A 21,871-nucleotide genomic window follows, 5' to 3' on the forward strand; every position below is an offset into this window, starting at 1 on the left:
ACCTGAATGCCTTTTGGATCTTGTAATGTTCATCAAACATTTCAATGGTTCACAGAAGAATTCACTCAACAGATTTCTGTTACGATTTTTATCAATGAAATCCAGGTCACGTCAAACTCAGAGGCACAACACCTGTCACACTTACGACAGATCTCCACCCGTCTATGTGCACATGGCCTGCTTTTTTCAACCCTTCAAAATGCATCTTTGGAGCAGCTGAAGTACAGTTCCTCCACTATACTATAAATGTACAAGGCACGTGGGCACCCCAGGAGAAAGAAGAAGCTATCCTTTTCCACAGCCTACAACAGTTACAGAATTACCACGATTTCTCGGTGTAACCAGTTTTTACCATCGGTTTGTTTGCAGTCGTGCCCTCCAAGCTGTACCACAGAATAAATCCTTGCACGATTCACCAAAGCCAAAGACAAACTCCAGTGCAATAGTGAGGTCGAGTTGGCTTTTATCAAAGTGAAAATTGCCATCACAAAAGCTACACTGTTAGCGCACAGAGTTACGCAGCTGCCTCTCATCCTCGTGGTCGGCACATCTGCCACTGCAATCTGTGCTGCACTGCAACAGCAAATGGATGAGCAGTGGCAGCCCTTAGCCTTTTTCAGTAAAACATTACTGCCATCTCAGAAGAACTGGTTCACTGATGATCGCGAACTGTATGTTGGCTATGCTATTATTAAAAAATTTTGTTACATGGTGGAGGGACAGCAGCTCACTCTCACCACAAGCCACAAGCCACAAAAATACGTATTATGCCAGTGTCCTAAGAAAGTGTCACCTCGTCGGCTGTGACATCTCTACTATATATCTGACAATTCACCACCAATACTGTTCACGTCGATGGAGAACTGAACGTCCCCAGCTGATGCGCTATCTAGGATTGAAGCAATCACTAATGCAGTTGACTTTGAAGCTCTCGCTGTCCCCGACAATCAGATAGTGAGCTACGGAGCCTACAACTCCGCCGTATTACACTGCCACTGTCGACTGCGCTGCTGTATTGAGACACTGCCACTAACAAACCATGACTATTTGTGACTGTTGACTTTCGCCAACAGGCAATTGCCTCTTCACGTAACGTGTCACACCCTGGAGTAAGGACCACTACCAACACAGTGAAGCGAGCTTTTGTCTGGCCACACACACACACACAAAGATTGCATGTAATATATGTGACAATGTGTGGCCTGTCAACCAAATAAAGTTAGTCGGAACATTAGGTCACTTTGTGGTGCATTTCTTCCTCCGAATAATATATTTAAACGTATCCACCTAGACCTCTAGGACACCTCCCACCATCAGAAGGATACATCTACTGCCTTACAACTGATCATTTTACACACTGGCCTGAGGCACTCTCAATTCCCGACATTACTGCCAAAACAATCGCAACTGTGTTCTTCTGGACACGGATCGTCCATTCTGGTGTGCCTACACAAATTGTAACAAACCAGGGAAGACAATTTGAGTCTACCTGTTTCAAGTGTTCACTGCCCTACTGGGTATGAAGCGGATTAGAGCTACAACTTACCACCTGGCAGCGAATGGATCAGTCGGACGCACGCACCACATACTTAAAGTCCTGCTACGATGTTATGACTCACAGTGGTCAACTAAGATGGCACCCATCATCCTACTGTGACTCTGTGCATCACTGAAAGAAGAACTGAAAGCCAGAACTGCAGAACTTGTTTATGGCCAGTCAATACAACTACCAGGCATTTTCTTTGCCAATGTGCCCGATTTGATGCAAAAGCTGGATACACAAATCTGGCAACTATACCTCGATGTTTCAAGGGATCTGCAGACCCGATGACCTTTTGTTTTTGGCGAGCAACAGGAGTACCACTATGTTTTTGTATAGCACGATGCAGTATGTATGCCATTGCAGTCACCCCGCGACTGGCCTCACTGTATCATCAGTAGGGAGGACAAGCCATTCGAAGTTTATGTGGTGGGTATGCCACCCATCATCACCAGTGCCAGGTTTAAACCTGCTTTCTGTGCACCCTAAACTGGTACGGACTCACCTGCACACAACATGGAATGGACTCTACAAACACTCCAGCTGCTACATCACCCGTTGCAGATCAACCAGAATAGATGTTGGTGGCAACCTCTAATGTACCGTCAGCAGCCCATGCACGATCTGTTGTTACCTGGTCTGGACGACACATGCAATTCAGCAGAAAATATTCGTGACACTAACAGAGGAGTGGTGAAGTACAATGTTATGTGCAGTGTAACACTATGCTCAAGTGATAACTATTTTTAATGATTATCCTGGTGCAGTCATTGACCTGTGTGTCTCTTTGTTTTTATATATGTTTTATTCTGTTGTTGACTGTGTTATTTAATGGAGTCGTACGAGTTATGGTTTAGTTTTTATGTTGCAATGAAGTTAGTTATGTAGCCCCATAACAGTGCTAATTACTGGAAATAAGTTCGTATTGTTGACAACATTTATTTAATGTATATTGAGAGGCCAATAGCACAATCCCACACTCTTCAACAGAGGTCAACAAGAGGTTTGCAAATGTACACCACACATTGCTTGGACTACCCACTTCTGAGCCAAAAATGTCATTTGTGAATGCGGGACAGTTATCACAGAATATAATGCCAATGTCATAATCTAATGAGATTCAGCAAAGCAGATTACTTTTCAAGTTGGACTGTCACTTATTGCAAATACTTTTCTAATGGTTAATATAGCAAGATTCAATTTTAGAACAAGATACTAAACATGGGCATTCCCTGTGAGTTTACGATGTATATTTGAACGTCTAGGTATTTTGATTGTTTAGACTCACTAACCATATGGATATGCTATGTTATCAATATATCAGTTATAGTTGAAGTGTGTGCTAGAAATTGTAAGAAGCAAGTCTTCTATGATTTAGCATCAAGTTATTTTCTATAAGCCATAAACGTATGTCTTTGACTGCAGTATTTGATGCACTGCCTATGTTGTGCTCAACACCCTTCACTACCAAGTTGGTGTCAACAGCAAACAGAAATATTTCATAATCACTTGTCATATTAAGAGGCTTTTATCATTTATACATATAAGAAACACAGACTGCACATCACTGCTGTTCTCATTACTGTGGAAAATGACCTTTCTGCTGCCATCTTGAAGTATAAGCTGAACCAATTGCGAGCTACAATTCTTATTTCATAATGGCCCAACTTCTGCAGTAATATTTTGTGACCCTTTTCTGTTCTGAAATAAGAAATTATTCTACAAGGGTTTTTTTAATAGGAAAGCCCAATTTCACTTTTTAAATAGTCTTTATAAACTATAATTTTACAATGCAGGCCATCATACAATAACTCTGCAATAAGTGGAGTGTTCAGCATCATACTTACTCTGGTTCTTTATTTAGCTCTTCAGCTTTGCTCACAGACTGCTTCTCTTCAATGTAGCCATTATCGCCGTTTTCCCGACCTTCGGCAGCTGGTCTTTCTGTCATGGCAGTCACATGTGCTGCAAGTGACTCATTTTCCTCTCTGAGCTGTTCTACTTCTTTCTGCAGCACCACGAAATTTGAAAGCTTGGAAAAAAATTAAATTTAGTGTTAAATAATACAATAAAATTATCAATTTTGATTACTCAAGTGACAGCTTAGCTCACTAGTCAACTGACAAAAGACTGGCCAATAACTGAGGGAAGCTTTATATTATAACAACTTTTTTTAACATCAACTGAATTTTCTGTCAGTGTTCAGCAGAACATGACAATAATATTTAACTGAAAATACTTTCCTAATGTAAGTTATATTAATTTGGCCACAATGGCTTATTACATCCATGTCAGGTGAATATCTGCTGTCGCATACTACTCCCCCCCAATTTTTAAAATGGAAGGAAACATTCCACGTGGGAAAAATTATATATAAAAACAAAGATGAGGTGACTTACCGAACAAAAGCGCTGGCAGGTCGATAGACACACAAACAAACACAAACATACACACAAAATTCAAGCTTTCGCAACAAACTGTTGCCTCATCAGGAAAGAGGGAAGGAGAGGGGAAGACGAAAGGAAGTGGGTTTTAAGGGAGAGGGTAAGGAGTCATTCCAATCCCGGGAGCGGAAAGACTTACCTTGGGGGGAAAAAAGGACAGGTATACACTCGCACACACGCACATATCCATCCACACATACAGACACAAGCAGAAAGCTTGAATTTTGTGTGTATGTTTGTGTGTCTATCGACCTGCCAGCGCCTTTGTTCGGTAAGTCACCTCATCTTTGTTTTTTATTATATATATATATATATATATATATATATATATATATATATATATATATATTTTTTTTTTTTCAGAAATTACATGGTGTTTCAGCGTCTTAACAGCAAATTGAGAAACTACAGAAGGGGATAGGGGATCCTCCTTAATCAGTTATTTACAACTTGTCTCCATGCCCAGGTGAGAAACACTGTTTTCATACTACATCATTTTCTCAATGGTCTGATTCAACACCAGCCCTACCTCCTTTCCTTTGGTGGTGTGTCAAGAATGTGACATACATTTTTCTAATTGCCACCAAAGATGAGACAATCCAGCAAACCAACACTGTGTTTCAAATCATGAAAAAGAACTTTCAATGAAGTTGCAAAATACATTTAGAGCATGCATATACTAAGACTTATTGGAGATAATTTTGATTATTTATTTAGATTAATTTGCAATACACTAGAATGTTCCTTCATTTCATGCCCCAAGATGTCACAGCATTATATGGCTGGTATCCACACACTGTTAGCAATGTGCAGCGCCTTGCTCTGACCCATGATAAATGCCCTGCAGTCATCCATCTGCATTCAGAAAGAATCCAAGATATGATCATTGAACTGAAAAACTTGCACCACCAATCGTAAATACACTAACTTCAGCTCAGTCCTTGAGACTTCTGCTGATGTCTCCAAAGGGTAAACAAATGAGTAGCAGTTTGCATTCATGTAGACAAAAATAGCACCCAAAACAAAACAATTCAAATCTGCTTGGAAATAAATGCACTATTAGCTTCAATTAGACCACATCAAGTCTGTATCACTCTTTCAGCAATACCTAAATTAATGGTGCCATTATCTGCAATGAGGCCTCTGCCTACCCAGTGTGTGCACACTTACAAATTCATAATACATGATTAAAACTTCTGAAAATGACTAATCAAAATACAGCTCTCATGCATGCGTACACACTTGTGAATTTCTACCAACTTTCTGTACTGACAGAATAATTTCAGCTGCATTGAGGAGGGGGAGGAGTGCACTATTTCACAAGCTCCAAAGCATCAAAAATTATCTGAACATTGAGGCCTTTTAGCCACTCATTCTCAACAGCATAGTGTGGGCATTCTCTCCGAGCAACTACTTCTTTTAATACCATTCCCCTGGATAGTGCTGCCTCCTCTCCAGACCTCTAGCAAGTTAATTTCTGACTTGAATGGTGCTGTTAAGTACGTACTGACAATGGAAATTGTGTATCTCTAATGCAAGCCTCGCAGAGTCCGGCATCATTATTTCGCTTTCACTGTTAATCTCCCCAACAGTTCCTGTTATACATTTCAGTTAAAACAATGCCATGAGGTTCGTTCACCCATCAAACACAAGGGTCTCTGGAACTGCAGCTGATGTCGACCATTACTCTCCTAAAAACAAGATGACGTTCGCATAGTGTGGCTGGATATTGGGACAGACCCAAAAGGAAGTAAAATATATCTTCCATTACAACCCAAATGTGCTAATTGTTCCAACAAACAATCTTAGCCTCTTCAGAAACAATACGTTAAAGCACTTAATAAATGAAAAGTTTCTGTTAACAATTTTTGTTTAAAAAAAAAAAAAAAAAAAAAAAAAAAAAAAAAAAAAAGAGAAAAAGAAAAAGATCATCCTGTGCCATCTGGCCACAGATTATTTAACTCTTAACTACTGTGATGCCGATGACGGGTGTGAGGCCCAATAAATAAAGTTTTAAACATATCTAACTACGCAACTGATGTTGAAACTTCTGGTCACCTTTAAGTTCCTGGCTATGTAATTATTATCTAGGTCTCATGCAACAGTTTGTTCACAAGTTCTGCTACTTATTTAGTTTCTACATCACTGAGCATTTATAATGATGACTGTCCAAGAAAATACTTTTTATTGATGTCTTGCACATAACAATCAGCTCATTCATATCAGAATTTTACTGTTTTGTTAAACTCTGAACTGCTAAATTTCAGTCATGTTAAGCTTGTCTATCACAGGTGCTACAGGACACAGTGAGTGTATATTAAACGAAGCATAACTAAAAATAGCTTTAACCAGTCATTTATTAAGTATTACATTACCTTTATGAAGTAGTTTTTGAACCGTATCAATAAACTCAATAGCATAATTTAAATTTATCAATGAAAGACTTTCAACATTAAGCTTCAACTCAACAAACAAACTGTATACCATAGTAAATACACATGCACCAACAAATGAGAAAACCGGACATGAAAAGAACAAACAGATTTTTTTGGCAGGAACTGTCAAACACCTTAGACCAGATTTCCTCTGGAAACAAAATAATATTGCTGGAGACTTTAATGCTCAAATCCATAGCTGGCAAATTCCCTGCACATAAAAGAACCAATGCAAATGGAGAAAGACTTATCAGTTTATGCAAAGAACATGACATGGTTAACAATCTACATGGGTATCCCCAAATCCAGTCTGTGGGGAGAAACAACTAAACCATGTTGCTATAAGCAGACAGTCTACATCAGAGATACTCAATGTAAAAGTTTTAAGAGTGCAGGTTTAGATTCAGATCACTATCTATCAATAATTAAATTCAAAATTAGGCCAATATACAGGGTGATTCAAAAAGAATACCACAACTTTAGGAATTTAAAACTCTGCAACAACAACAGGCAGAGCTAAGCACTATCTGTCGGCGAATTAAGTGAGCTATAAAGTTTCATTTAGTTGTACATTTGTTCGCTTGAGGCGCTGTTGACTAGGCGTCAGCGTCAGTTGATGCTAAGATGGCGACCGCTCAACAGAAAGCTTTTTGTGTTATTGCGTACGGCAGAAGTGAATCGACGACAGTTGTTCAGCGTGCATTTCGAACGAAGTATGGTGTTAAACCTCCTGATAGGTGGTGTATTAAACGTTGGTATAAACAGTTTACAGAGAATGGGTGTTTGTGCAAAGGGAAAGTTCTGGACGGCCGAGAACGACCCGTGACAGAGCACTTCATCACTGGCCTCCAAGAAGCCCTGATCTTAACCCCCTGCGATTTTTTCTTATGGGGGTATGTTAAGGATATGGTGTTTCGGCCACCTCTCCCAGCCACCATTGATGATTTGAAACGAGAAATAACAGCAGCTATCCAAACTGTTATGCCTGATATGCTACAGAGAGTGTGGAACGAGTTGGAGTATCGGGTTGATATTGCTCGAGTGTCTGGAGGGGGCCATATTGAACATCTCTGAACTTGTTTTTGAGTGGAAAAAAAAAGAAAAAAAAAACCTTTTTAAATACTCTTTGTAATGATGTATAACAGAAAGTTATATTATGTTTCTTTCATTTAATACACATTTTTAAAGTTGTGGTATTCTTTTTGAATCACCCTGTATAAAAGAAAGAGTCAATATCAACCTAAAAAGTTTGCACTCAGAAATTAACTAAGGAAGGTAATTTCAGGACTCTTTTGGGAAAGGGAACACTTAAAACATGGGAACAACTTCAAAATGACATAGTACAGACAGCAGAAGAAACCATTCTCCTTACCAAAAAAGGGAAACATGCCTGGTGGAATGATAACTGTGACAAACAAACCATAACAAGACAACGTGCTTGGAACATATGGAATGCAAACAAAAATAGAAATGCACTAAAAGAAGCCCGGAAGAAAGCATCAAAAGGCCTTAAAAAGATCAAAGTACAATACATGAAAGACCAACTAGCATCAATAGACTCCAACGTCAAACAGAGCAATGCTAGGGACCCTTAAAAAACTTTCAAAAGTAGCTTAAAGAAATACAGTCCATAGAAATGATTCAACTGACAGAAATACACTGCTTGATACCTTGAAAGGGACTCGATACTAAAACAACTGAAATAATTACAAGTAATTTTGACAAATACAAAATGGAAAGTAAAATTTACGGGAGAGCTCTCAAAATCGTTTGAAATAAAGTCAGGTGTGTGACAGGGAGATGTTTTGTCACCTCTGCTTTTCAGTTGTGTGTTAGAGAAGGTAGTTCAATAATGGAGGAAGGCCATAAATACTAAAGGGATTCAACTAGGAAGGAATCCAAACAAGATCACTGTTGACTGTTTTAGTCTTCACAGATTCAACTAGGAAGGAATCCAAACAAGATCACTGTTGACTGTTTTAGTCTTCACAGATTCAACTAGAAAGGAATCCAAACAACACCACTGTCGACTGTTTAGCCTTCGCAGATGACATAGCATTGATTACAGATTCGCTAGATAATGACCAAAGACAAACAACAGAACTGCAAAAAGAAGCAGCCAAAGTAGGACTACACATATTCTTTGAAAAAACAAAGTTCATGGCAAACATCTGTGATGCTCCTCAAAATATTGCAGTTGACAATACAATACACAAAACAGATTCCTTTAAATACCTAGGAGAATGGATTACATTCAACGCAAAAGAAATGACGGCTATAGAAACTAGAGAGCACAAAATGGATAGTGTGTTTCTTATGACCAAAAATGTTTATAACAAAAAAATCCTTGTCCTGGAACACGAAAATAAGACACTATCAAACAGTGGCCAGACCTGAAGCTCTGTATGTAGCAGAAACACTTAATCTAAAAAGAACTGGAGAGCTTGAGAAACTAGAGAAGGTCGAAAGAAGAATTTTAAGGAAAATACTGGGAGCTAAAAGAAGCAATAATGCTGAATACAGGTTAAGACCAAACAGAGAGCTATACTTGGAAACTGAAAAACTAACTGGTGTAATGAGGAAGAGAAGACTACAGTTTTTTGGGCATATATTCAGAATGGATAAAAACAGACTAACCAAGCGGATATTCACATTACTCAACAGCTTCAAATCCAAGCATGCACGGTTCATAGAGACTGGAAAGGACACGGAAAACAGTGGAATTACAACAGACACAATAGAAAACAGAACACATTTCAGAAGGAAGTTCAAGAGATAGAATTTCAGATTTCAGGAGAGGAAGAAAACAACTAGATGAAAGTGGAGTCAAGAAGAAAGGGAACAACACTAAGACGATGAAGGAAATTTGGAAACTATGGAGATCTAATACAATGAAGAGTAGCCAAAGTTGATTCATCATACCATTCAAATGGGTTATTCGAAAGAAGAAGAAGAAGTACCATATCAGTCACCTTCAGATGAGACTTACATAAATTGCTGATGGTTTGTCATCACACACACACACACACACACACACACACACACACTACAAAGTAAATGGCAAAGGAAGGTGGAATTTTAACACCAGTAACTGCTACACTGACACTTACATCATCCTTCACCTCTCAGCATACACCAAGTACGAATACATAAATTTCTACATGCCTCACCTAAAATGGATCAATAACTGGTTCATAGAAAGCTAGTAACATTCCATAGGTGATAGGTCATTCAATACTTGTTGATTCTAACTAAACCAAATGCAGCAAACACCCATTTTCACCTCTTTTCTGACTTATTTGAATAATTAGCTGGTTGGTTGGCTGGTTGGGGTTAAGGACCTAAACAGCAAGGTCATCAGTTTCTCATTCGTGGGACAGTCTATACAGAGTTAGTGACACCCAATAGCAATCTGGTCGAATGGAGATAGTTTGGCTGGTCTGCAACCCAAATGGCCAGAGAGCAGACGAGGGCCTCCCTCCAAGACTTATCTGCAGTAGAAGGAACTTCCCTGTGCCTGACTCACTCCCATCCAGGACAATGTGTAGGGCAAGACCGTAATGGAATAAACAATCCCTTCAAGTCGCATAAAGAGGAGATCAGTAATAACAAAAGTGAAAAGGCTAAATGCATAATCAACAGGGGTATGACCAAAAATTGCAAAACAAGTTGCAAGAAATAATCATGCCAATAATTTGATTGACACAGTCAAGAGGTACCAGGTTCCAGCGTGCAGCAGGAGATGTCCATCCCACAACTGTCTGACCCCAAACCGAATATAGCTAAAGTATTGGAGGTATGAATTAAACAACACCTTCCGTCACAACTTTTTCATGTTTTATTAACTACACGATGCATTTCGGACGCTGTGGGTCCATTGTCAGGTATAATTTGTCTTAATACATGTTTTATTTATTCTCCTGAATGATGTGAAATGCATATTCCTGTCATTAAAAGATTTAATGTTAGGTTATGAGTTTTGTAAGTCGAACACTGAAAATATGTGCAAAATAGTGGAAAATGAACAATGTAAACTTACCACATCATCCATGGAAAGCATTTTTAACGTTTTAGTGCCAGCAAACATTCATTCTGTGGCTGATGTGGTAAGTTTACACTGTTCATTTTCCTCTATTTTGCACACATTTTCTGCGTTCGACTTACGAAATTCATAACCTAACATTAAACCTTTTTGTGACAGGATTATGTATTTCGCCTCATTCAGGAGAAAAATAAAACATGTATTAAGACAAATTACACCTGACGATGGACCCACAGGGTCCGAAATGCATCGTGTAGTTAATAAAACACGAAAAAGTTGTGACTGAAGGTGTTGTTTAATTCATACTGTCAATGTTTTGAATACAGTCACTTTCAAAGCTGGAAAATATGGAGAAAATTTAAAAAAAATACGACCACAGTCGGCGAGAGCAAAAACAGCATCTTGAATACTGCGCACCAAAGGGTCCCGAGAAAAACACTGGTCGAGTGCTTGCAATCCACTGAGGGAGTCACTGCATATGACAAATGACTCCCCAGGGCAGGAGGAAAGGTGAGCGAGAGCACAATAAAGAGCAACCAGCTCCGCAGTGAAAACACTGCTCTCACAATGCAGCGAATGCTGCTCAACGTAGTTGCCGTGGATGAAAGCAAACCCAGTGCGTCCATCGACCACAGAACCATCAGTGTAGACTACATCTGCATCGCGAAATGAGGCAAGAAGAGCCAGGAATTGTTGAAGACTGGCAGGCAGAACGGAGGACTTTGAGTCGGAGGACAAATCCAAGCAAAGCCGCAAGCGAGGGAGGGACCAAGGAGGGGTAGAAGAAGAGGTCCGTAAGGATAGAGGAAGGGGAAAGGACTCGAGTGACGAGAGAAGGGAATGAACGCAGACCGCGATCAGGAGACCCGACCTAGGCCACCATTGTGGGGAGGGGAGTGCAGAAGATGGAAAAAGGAGCCTGCGGTTTGGGTAGTCGGACGAGGCATGGACGCAGGAGATGTAAGACGCAAGCAACTGTTGTCGGCGGAATCGTAGGGGAGGGATTCCAGCTTCTACAAGAAGGCTAGTCACCGGACTAGTGCGGAAGGCACCTGCCGCCAGTTCGACGCCACAATGGAGAATCGGGTCGAGGATCTGCAACGTTGAAGGTGCTGCTGAGTCATACACCACACTCCCATAGTCGAGACGGGACTGGACTAAGACCTTATAGAGCTGTAGGAGGGTTGTTTGCGCAGCCCACCAAACTGTGTGGATGAGGCAGCAAAGGATGTTGAGGTGCTGCCAGCACCGTTGTTTAAGCCCACAAAGATGAGGTGTCCGAGTGAGCTGAGTATCAAACAGCATGCCACGGAAGCGATGCGTCTCCTAAATATGAAGGAGTTCATTGGCAAGGTACAGCTCTGGATGGAGGTGGACCGTGTGACGATTATAGAAATGCATCACTCGGGTCTTGGAGGCTGAGAACTGAAAACCATGGTTGGATGCTCAAAAATGTGCCTTACAGATAGCTCCCTGCAGCCGCCGTTCAGCGACACTGATGCTTGGGGAACTGTAACAAAGACAAAATTCATCGGCATATAGAGAGGAACAGACCGATGAGCCCACCGCAGCCCCAAGACCATTAATCGCCACCAAAAAGAGGGAACACCGAGAACTGAGCCCTGCGGGACACCATTCTCCTGAATATGAGCAGAGCTAAAATATGTGCCAACTCGAACCCGAAAGGAGCGATTGGATAGGAAATTCCGTAGAAAAATCAGAAGTGGACCCTGTAAGCCCCATTCGTGCAGCATAGCAAGGATATGATGGTGCCAGGTGGTATTGTACACCTTTCGAAGATCAAAGAAAGCAGCAACTAGATGTTCTCGCCGAGTAAAAGCTGTACGAATAGCCGACTCTAGCGAGACTAAATTGTCGATCGCTGATCAGCCCTGACAGAAGCCCCCCTGTTGCTGGTCTAGGAGGCCCCGAGCTTTGATGATCCACATGAGCCGCCGACTCACCATCCATTCCAGGAGTTTGCACATAATGTTGGTAAGGCTGATAGGGTGATAGCTATCAACCACCAGCGGATCTGCACCAGGTTTCAGCACCGGGATGGTAACGCTATCCTGCCAATGAGTTGGGAAAACGCCCTCCGCCCAGATGCGGTTAAACAGGGCGAGTAATTCACCCTGACAGTGCGCCAAGAGATGGCGAAGAAACCGGTTGTGAATTTGGTCTGGACCTGGAGAGGTATCGGGGCAAGCTGTAAGGGCACTTTGGAACTCCCATTCACTAAACAGGATGTTGTATCGTTCCCAACGGTGCGTGCGAAACAACAACTGCGTACGCTCAGCCTGCTCTTTAATGGTGCAGAATTCTGCGCTGTAGCCTGCTGTCGCAGAAATACGAGCGAAGTATTCTGCCAGATGTTCGGCGATGGCGACTGGGTCAGTACAAAGTGTACCCCGAAGAGAGGGGCGAGGGACAGACGTATGAGGACGAAAGCCAAAAATGTGCCAAACCCGCGACCAAACCTTAGATGGGGAGGTGTGAGAACCTAAGATGGCAACATATCGTTCCCAGCAGTCCTGTTTGCTCTGCCAGATTAACCGCCGAGCACGGGCCTGCAGCTGTTTAAAGGCAACCAGATTCTCTAGGGAAGGATGACGCCGGTGTCGTTGCAGGGATCGCCGGCGGTCCCGGATAGCTTCTGCATTCTTTGGTGTCCACCAAGGGACTGACTTATGCCTTAGGGTACATGACGAACAGGGGACAGTTGGCTCAGCAGCAGAAACAATGGCCATAGTGACCTTGTCCACAGCCAAATCAATGTCACCAGGAAGCGGAGGAATGGCCATAGTAGCTGAGGTGTAGGCTGCCCAATCAGCTCTACGAAGAGACCATCGTGGCAGCTGGTCAGGGGGTTGGGATTGAAAAAGAGAAACCAGGATAGCAAAGAGGTCGCTACCACAGAGGTCATCGTGGACCCTCCAACTGAGGTATGGAAGAAGACCTGGACTACTAAGAGTATGTGCCATGAGTCAAGCTAAAATATGTGGAAGCACCAGTGTTAAGGAGGCAAATGTCCTGCTGTGCCAAGAGAGCCTCAACGTTACTATCCTGGCCTGAGATCTGGGCCCCACCCCATAGAGGGTGGTGGGCATTTAAGTCCCCCAAATCAAATGGAGGAATGGCGGGGGGAGCTGGGCAAACAAGGCAGCTAGGTCAGCAAGAGGGAAAACCTCATCCAGGGGAAGGTAGAGGGAACTGATGGTAAGCTCCACTCCTGCCCGGTTTCTAACAGCCACAGCTTCAAGAGCCGTGTGAAGTGGCACTGGGGCACTAGCAACAGTGGCAAGAACATAAACACAGACACCGCCAGACACCCTGTTGTATTCTACATGGTTCTTATTGTAACCCCGGTAGCCACAGAGGGAGGGGATCTGCCGAACAGGAAGCCAGGTTTTCTGTAGGGCCAGACAAGCGGCACAAAAGCTGTTTCAACTCAGTAAGGTGGTGGAAAAAAACCATGGCAATTCCACTGAAGGATAATTGTATCTGACTGTGAAAACATGAAAGAACCTGGGAAGGGGGATAGGTTACGCCTTAGAAGCACTCGCCGCCACCGATTGCTAAGTAGCCTGATCAACTTCCATAGGAGCTGTGGGTCGAGCAACATATAGCTCCTGAGGGGACACTAGATGCTCCACATCATCTTCAGGTGCAGTGATGAACTCCTTTTCTGTCTCTATGTCCTTCTCCTTTTGCTTTTTCTTCTTTTTGATAGGGTCCCGTTTGTCCCTCGGTTTATCAGGCTGGGTGGGCTTTTCCGACCCACTCTCATGGACCGAGGAAGACCTGGAAGCCCTATGGCCCTCAGGTGGTTGTTTTTTCAGCCACTGGCTGACATCTGGAGGGGCAGTAACCATGGAAGGGAGGGGACCAAGCGATCCGTTCCGCGCGAGGGGAGCCGGAGGAGGCGGGCACTTCTTCGGCACAGAGGTGGGGACTGAAGTCCCCAAAGAAGGAGGGGTTGTTACTCCCGATGTTGATAACAGGGGAGCAACGGGAGAGGATGTTCCCCCAACTATCTGGGGGGCAGGAATAGACGGCTGGTCTGGAGGGCCCACAAAAAGTGGCTGAGCTCGGGGGCTCGTCGCCAGGGACGGCGACATTGAAGCTGCTGCAGCAAACATCGATGAAATGCGCACAGGGTGAAGTCAGTCTTCTTGCATTTAGCCTCTGTGTAAGTGGGCCTGTCCGAGGTCTTATACTCCACAACCTTCTGTTCTTTTTGATAAACCGCACAGTCTGACGAGCAAGGTGAATGTTTCTGTCCACAGTTTAAACAAACAGGGGGCGGCAAACATGGGACGTTGGGGTGGGAGGCACGTCCACAATCCCGACAGGTAGGGTTGGCGTCACATCTCTATGACATATGCCCAAACCCCCAAAAGCAGTGCATGGGAGGAAGGATGTAAGGCTTGACACACATCGATATATCACCACCCTGACCTTCTCGGGCAGGGTGTCTCCCTCGAAAGCCAAGATGGAGGCGCCGGTGGCGACCCTACTATCTTTAGGTCCCCTGAAGACACGTCATACCAAGTGGACACCGCGGCGTTCCAGATTTGCACAAAGCTCGTCGTCAGACTGCAACAACAGTTCACGAAGGAAAATTAGTCCCTCAACCATATTGAGGCTCTTATGAGGCGTAATGGGGACTGCAACGTCACTGAGCTTGTCGCAAGCAAGCAATGCCCGTGACTGTGCTGGGGATGCTGTCTGTATGAGGACTGCTCCAGACCTCATTTTAGACAGGCCCTCAACTTCTCCGAACTTGTCCTCTAAATTTTCCACAAAAAACTGAGGCTTTGTGGTCAGAAACAAGTCCCCATCTGTTCAGCTGCAAACCAGAAATCAAGGAGAATATGTCTCACCAGGTAATTTAGACCGCCGTTCCTCCCCTAGTGTGGAGAGGGAAGGGAACGATTGGAGGTCATACTATAAACCATTGAACTTTCCTTTCTTAGAGACTCGTGCTTGCACACTATTTGTATTTCGTTTCATGGTGGTGCCACGAGCAGCTAGGGGAAGGAATGTCCACCCAGACAGAGCCCCACTTGCCTGGGTAAGCCTAATACAACCGGGGGGCGGCAGATTCCCCAGAGGTCGCCCATCAGCAACTGTTGTACCTCAACAGCCATGCGTCTCCTTGGCATGCAGCACACCTTGAGAGTGAGGTTTTTTTTTATAGAGGTTTATACCATACTCACGACCCAGGCAGTTAAGCCAAGATCCCCAGGCTCTGTACCGTACAACGTTCCACTGTCGTGCCTTACGGTATGGAGCACACTCAGAGCTTACGGTATGGAGGACTGGTGGTGCTTCCCAGTCCCCAGCTCAGGGACTCCGGGGTTGCCAAGCCCGTACCCAGCAACTTAATGCCGACCCCCCTGAGGGGATTTATTTATAAGTCAACAACAGATTGGATTGGATTGGATTGTTTTGGGGAAGAACCAAACAGCGAGGTCATCGGTCTCATCAGATTAGGGAAGAACGGGGAAGGAAGTCGGCCGCGCCCTTTCAAAAGAACCATCCCATTATTTGCCTGGAGCGATTTAGGGAAATCACGGAAAACCTAAATCTGGATGGCCGGAGACGGGATTAAACCACCGTCGTCCTCCCGAATGAGAGTCCAGTGTGCTAACCACTGCGCTAACTCGCTCGGTGTCAAAAACAGATTTTGAGTTACAAAACAATTACTAATTTCACCCTATAACAAAAGATATTAACTAGGAATAGTCAAAATCAACCAGGAAATTAATTACATACACAAAACTGAGTACAAAATTAGATCTGGTGTTATATTCTTTAAAACTTAGGGCCAACCTTTCTCTTTTATGAAAATGCAGATTATACTTGTGTATGTTAATGGTAATTAGTTAAAAGTAAAAAAATGAATTTTAAGGAGGCACATGGCAAAAAAGAGGGGGGGGGGGGGGGGGGTAAAAATATCTCAGCTTGCTTTGACACAGGTCTTTCGAGTCTCAGTCTGGCACACAGTTTTAATCTGCCAGGAAGTTTCACAGCAGCACACGCTCCACTGCAGAGTGAAAATTTCATTCTGGGTTGTGAGGTGTTCATCAAGAACTGATGCACAGGTAGAAACACCACCACAAAGGGTATGATCTGGGATCAGGAGGCACATGCTGCCGAGGACGAGTGAGAAAGTTATTCCAGTATTCCTTCTTACTGTAGTTATATAGATAGTGAGACTCTGCATGGAGTTGCTTAAAAGTGAAGAAGGCAATCTGCAAATATTGCTGCCTAAGATTTAGCGCACCTATGCGGTGTATGCGTATGTGCACATGCGTTCGTGTAGCGTACGTGCACGTGCGTTCGTGTATCTGATGGGTGCCCAATGGTGAGGTCATCAGCGCCCTTACACTTATGAGAACAAACGAATGTGGAGATGAACTAAAAGTGTTGTGCATGCATGCACTCGAAATGACCACAGCCACTCTGTAACAGATGCACTCTCACATGCACTAAAATCAATCAGAAGGAAAGAGAATTAATCAAGAAATTAAAACACAGAGAAAACAAAACACAGAAGAACTAAAAGATAAGCACAGGGACATATGACTGGCTGACCATTTACAAAAAACTAGGGTGAGTCAGTCACCATTTGACACATTAAGAACATCTTGTTAAAAACAATGGACAATTCACAAAACTTTAAAACCCTAACCACATTTGTTTGATCATTACATAAAATAGACAGCAGATCCATGGCATATCAGCCACAGTCTGCTGGTCGGCAAATAAAATGCAGTCCAATAAAATGTGGTGCACCGTGATCTGCACGCCACAGGCACCACACATTGGAGGGTCCTCTCACTGGAGTAAGAATCCACGTTTCATAGGGCTATGGCCTATGCGAAGATGAGTAAGAAGGACCTCGTCTCAAACGTGGCTAGAAGGAAGTTCTCCACGGCTGAGTTGTGGGCTTGATGACACAGTGCTTTTTATCTGTCACTGCCAGCCTCTCGTCTTTCCATCGAAACATGACTTTGTACAACAACAGTGAGGTGATAGCATGCAGGGGGATAGCACACCGAAATACCAGAGGATCACGACACGCCTCCTTGGCTGCTCGATCTGCCATTTCATTCTCTGCAATTCTAATGTGCCCAGGTACTCAGCAGAATGACCTCTCCTTCCCCATTCGTAGTTGCAGTAGGGCATTCTGAATATTCTAGGCTACTGTACCTGCTGGGTACAAATGTTGAGGAGTAAAGGGTGCTCAGATAATCTGAGCAGATGAGAAATCTAACACTGAGAGAATGTCCCACCTGCTCCAGTGCTTGCAAGATTGCATATAGTTCTGCGTCAAAGACAGTAAATTTTGGAGGCAGACTGACCTTGAGGACACGATCTGGGAAAATGACAGAGCAACCACCAGAGCCCCCTGCTTAGACCCATCCGTAAAAACTGCTAAAGGGTTGTGGTACTCAGATAAAATATCAGAGAATATTGCATTAAAAATGGAAGCAGGAGTGCTATCTCCCCTGTACCGCACCAAATCTAAAATCACTCTGGGCCTCTCCAGCAACCTGGGTGGCGCACGGTTAAAACCCTGGATTTGGGGTCATACTGGCACCACATTGAGTGACTCCAGCACATGCTGCACGTGGATCCTAAACACCATCGTGGCTCGTGGACAGGTGTTCCAGAGGTGGACAAGAAACAGTATGTTGTGTGGGTGAATATGGCGCTGCAATGAACTTACAGGCGCGGCGCACCATGAGAAGCTGGCGCCAGATGGTAAGTGGCGGTTTCCCCTCCTCAGCACAAATGCTAGGTATGGGACTGGTCTGATAAGCACCCATGGCCAAATGAATTCCATCATGATGGACAGTGTCAATGATCCACAAGTAAGAGGGCCTCGCTGACCCATGCACCATGCAACCATAGTCCAGCTGCGAGCGCACAAAAGCCCGATAAAACTGAAGGAGACATACCCTGCCCGCTCCCCCAAGACCTGTGGCAAAGGCACTTTATGATGTTCAGTGCGTTCAGGGTTCTGGCTTTCAGGTCTTGCAGGTGTGGTAACCACGACAATCGGTAGTCAAAAATGAGGCCCAGAAACTGCACTGTGTCTCTGAAATGTAGGATGGTGTTCCCACATTCAAGGCAGGCAAATTAAAAAGATGATGAGAATGATTAAAACGAACACACAAAGTTATCTGCAGCAAACTGGAAACCCATCTTTGCAGCCCACTCCTCTAACTGCTGCACTGTAAGTTACAACTGATGGCTTGCCATTGCAACTCAGGAGGAGGAACAGAAAACAGCACAATCATCTAAAAATAAGGAGCATTGTACAGGATTCCTTACCATAGATGTGATACTGTTGATGGCTATGGCAAAGAGTGTAACACTTAAAACACTGCCCTGAGAACACCAATCTCATGCTCAAATCGATAAGACAACGTTGTCACCAACTCGGGTCCTAAAAACTGCTGCGGTAGGAAAGCCCATATGAAGCTGGGGAGGTGGCCACGAAAGCCTCATTGATGCAGTTGTGTGAGAATACAGTGTCTCCAAGTAGTATCGTATGCCTTGCTTATATTGAAGAATATGTCAATACAGTGATGCTGACGGATGAAAGCCTGCTTGAATAGCCGCCTCTAGGAGGGTCAGATTGTCGACAGTGGACCAAAATCTTCGGAATGCGCACTGAGAATGGCTAAGGAGTTGCCTGGTCTCTAACAACCAGACCAGACAACGGTCAACCATTTGTTCCACGGTCTTCCCTACACAGCTCGTTAAGGCGATACTCTGGTAACAACTGGGACATGTGCAGTGTCTTCCTGGTTTGAGGAGAGGGATCATAATTGCCTCCCACCAACAGTTGGGGAAGTTGCCTGTCTGCCATATTAGATAAAAACATTTGAGGAGGATTTCCTTTGATGCTGCTGGCAAATGTCAAAGCATGCGGCACTGGATTTGGTCACTACTGGGTGCAGTGTCACGAACCTCAGTCAGTGCTGATTCGAGCTCCCACACGGAGAAAGGGGAGTTGAAGGTCTCAGAACTGTTGGACCCGAAATCCAACTTTTCCCTCTAAACAGGCGCACAATAGTGACAAAATGCCAGATCCTGGCTTGCAGTGGCGGTAATTTGTGCAAAATGTTTGGCCAGCATCTGAACAATGTCTCTCAGTACTGTTTGGAAGTGCCCCTGTTTCAGCACTGCTGCTATTGGTAAACAGCTGCATTGGCTTCCCATACTTTCATAGAAGTGGAACAATTGATGTAGTCCAGGAACACTTGCCATGACATTGTCTTACTCTCCCTAATGATGCAACGAGTCTTGGCCCTTGTGACTCGAAAGGCCCTAAGATAGTCTGCTGTCGATTGGCATTTAAAATGTCTAACAGCCACATGTCTTTCCTGAACCATGGAACAGCACTCATCTGGGCACCAAGGTACTGGTTGCCTCCTAAGATGACCTGAGGACTGTGAGATGGATAGGCCAATGGTGCGATGGATCACTCGTGTGATGTGGTCCAGCCACCCTCGGATGCTGTCACAGTGTTCGAACACAGCCAGCTGGCTGAAACGCATCCTGGCGACCATCCATTTTGGGGGTTTAACTTCAGGTGGTGAGCCATTTAGTAGGTGAAGGAGGATTTGGAAATGGTGACTGGAATTAAGGTTGTCAATGACCTCCCACTGAACAGAGTCAGCGAGGGCGGGAGAACAGAAAGAGAAGTCGATGGCTGAGAATGACCCAGTAACAGTAGATAAATGTGTATGAGTACCTGTGTTGAGGATGCACAGCTTGTGAGACGTCATGAGGCCCTCCAAAACCCAACCCCAAGGGCTAGTACTGGTCGGGCACCACAGAACATGAGGGGCATTGAAGTCTCCCAGGAGGAGGAACGGTCATAGGAGTTGTGCGATAAGATCTGTGAGAGCCTCAGAGTCTTGTGCATCTTGCAGAGGTAAATGCAGTGAGCAAACAGTGATCATTCGACACACACGAATTTGAACTGCAGCTGCTTGGCCCTTTCCCCCAATAGGTCATCCTTGTGGTATAGCGTATATCCATCCCTGAGGCACAGGGGCACCTGTATCTTTAAAATGCATTTATTGTAAACAAAAGCACAAGGGACGTGCCTGTGCTAGGAGTTTCAGTTCCTCCACATGAGTCCTGAACTCATTTATGGTCCACTATAGTATGGAAGCCATGTCATCGGTGTGGTTTTAATTTACTTTCTTTGGAGCAGGGAGGTGTCGCACTTGAAGAGCAAGGGGGATTGGAAGGGCTGCCTGGATCCAAGGCATCTAACTCCACGATATCCTCCTCATCAATCAGACGGCAAAGAATGAGGTGTGACAGAGCTCAGGACAGCTTTTGACCCAAATGTCATGAGCCTTTTCCTGCATCCTGTCAGTTTGAGGATGAAGGGGAAAGTGGGCGTTGAGAGGCACTCTGCTTTCCTTGTACCTTCTGGATCCTCGCTGTGGAACTGTTGCTGGTCTTTCTTGGTGTAGCTGCCTGGGTTGCTTTGTCCTTACTCTTTTACCCTTGACATGTACACGTGCAAGTACAGGTACTTGTGGTGGATACAAACATACTACACATTGTCTGTATGCTCTTTGGAAAGCCCAATATGGCAATTGTTCCATCAGCTGGTGACAAGGAAGTGACAGGATCACCAGAATGTGACAGCTGTCACAAATATTGCCCTAGGGTGACCACGGCGGCAAGGCCTCGGAATTGAAGGAAGAGACCATTAGGTCATTAGAGGGGGAGTGTTTATTGCAGTTGACAAAAAATTGTTTCTACTGAAGTCAAAGTTGAGTGTGACAGTGAAGTTATCTGGTCACATATAACAGGTCTAAGTGAAACTAAGCTAATTGTTGGATGATTCTACCAGCCACCCAATTCTGCTGTGACAGTTCTAGAGTCATTCAAAGAATGTCTATTATGGTCAGCAGCAGGTAAATACCCACATCATGTCTTACTAGTTGGAGGCAACTTTAAATCACTGTCTATCTAGCTACAAACAGGCCGGACCTTACCGCCAATGTCAGTAAAGAAACAGGGATTAGTGATCATGATGTCACAGCAACTATGGTTATGATAGTTAATAAATCAGTTAAGAAGGCTAGGAGAGTGCTTCTACTAAAGTGCGCATCATATATCTTGGCGGCCGAGTTTAGGTTCGTTCTGCGCATCTGACGTCACAAAACACAGTCAGCCAATGAACAGAGAACGACGTTGCCAGATCTCGCTGCAGTGCAGAGCACGGACGAGTGTCTTCAGTTTTAGAAACGTTCAGTCATAAATAAAGTAATAGAACAAAAGCCATGTCTTGATAGCAGACTTTGTTTTATAGAAAGTTTGGAAAAGTGTTCTTTATACCAACTGCTTCATATTTTATTAT

The 21,871-nt window shown here is 43.9% G+C and overlaps 1 protein-coding gene across 7 annotated transcripts in view; it reads right to left on the reverse strand.

Annotated features, from left to right (window-relative positions):
• LOC126480707 (ribosome-binding protein 1) overlaps positions 1-21,871 on the reverse strand; it is a 347,820-nt gene that overhangs the window by 134,310 nt on the left and 191,639 nt on the right. For all 7 annotated transcript variants that reach the window (XM_050103956.1, XM_050103952.1, XM_050103955.1 and 4 more), the window contains one exon: positions 3,388-3,572. In XM_050103956.1, coding sequence (XP_049959913.1) covers positions 3,388-3,572 — 185 coding nt within the window. The remainder of the gene's footprint in view (positions 1-3,387; positions 3,573-21,871) is intronic.

This window comes from Schistocerca serialis, chromosome 5, assembly GCF_023864345.2.
Source record: "Schistocerca serialis cubense isolate TAMUIC-IGC-003099 chromosome 5, iqSchSeri2.2, whole genome shotgun sequence".
Classification (NCBI taxonomy): Eukaryota; Metazoa; Arthropoda; class Insecta; order Orthoptera; family Acrididae; genus Schistocerca; species Schistocerca serialis.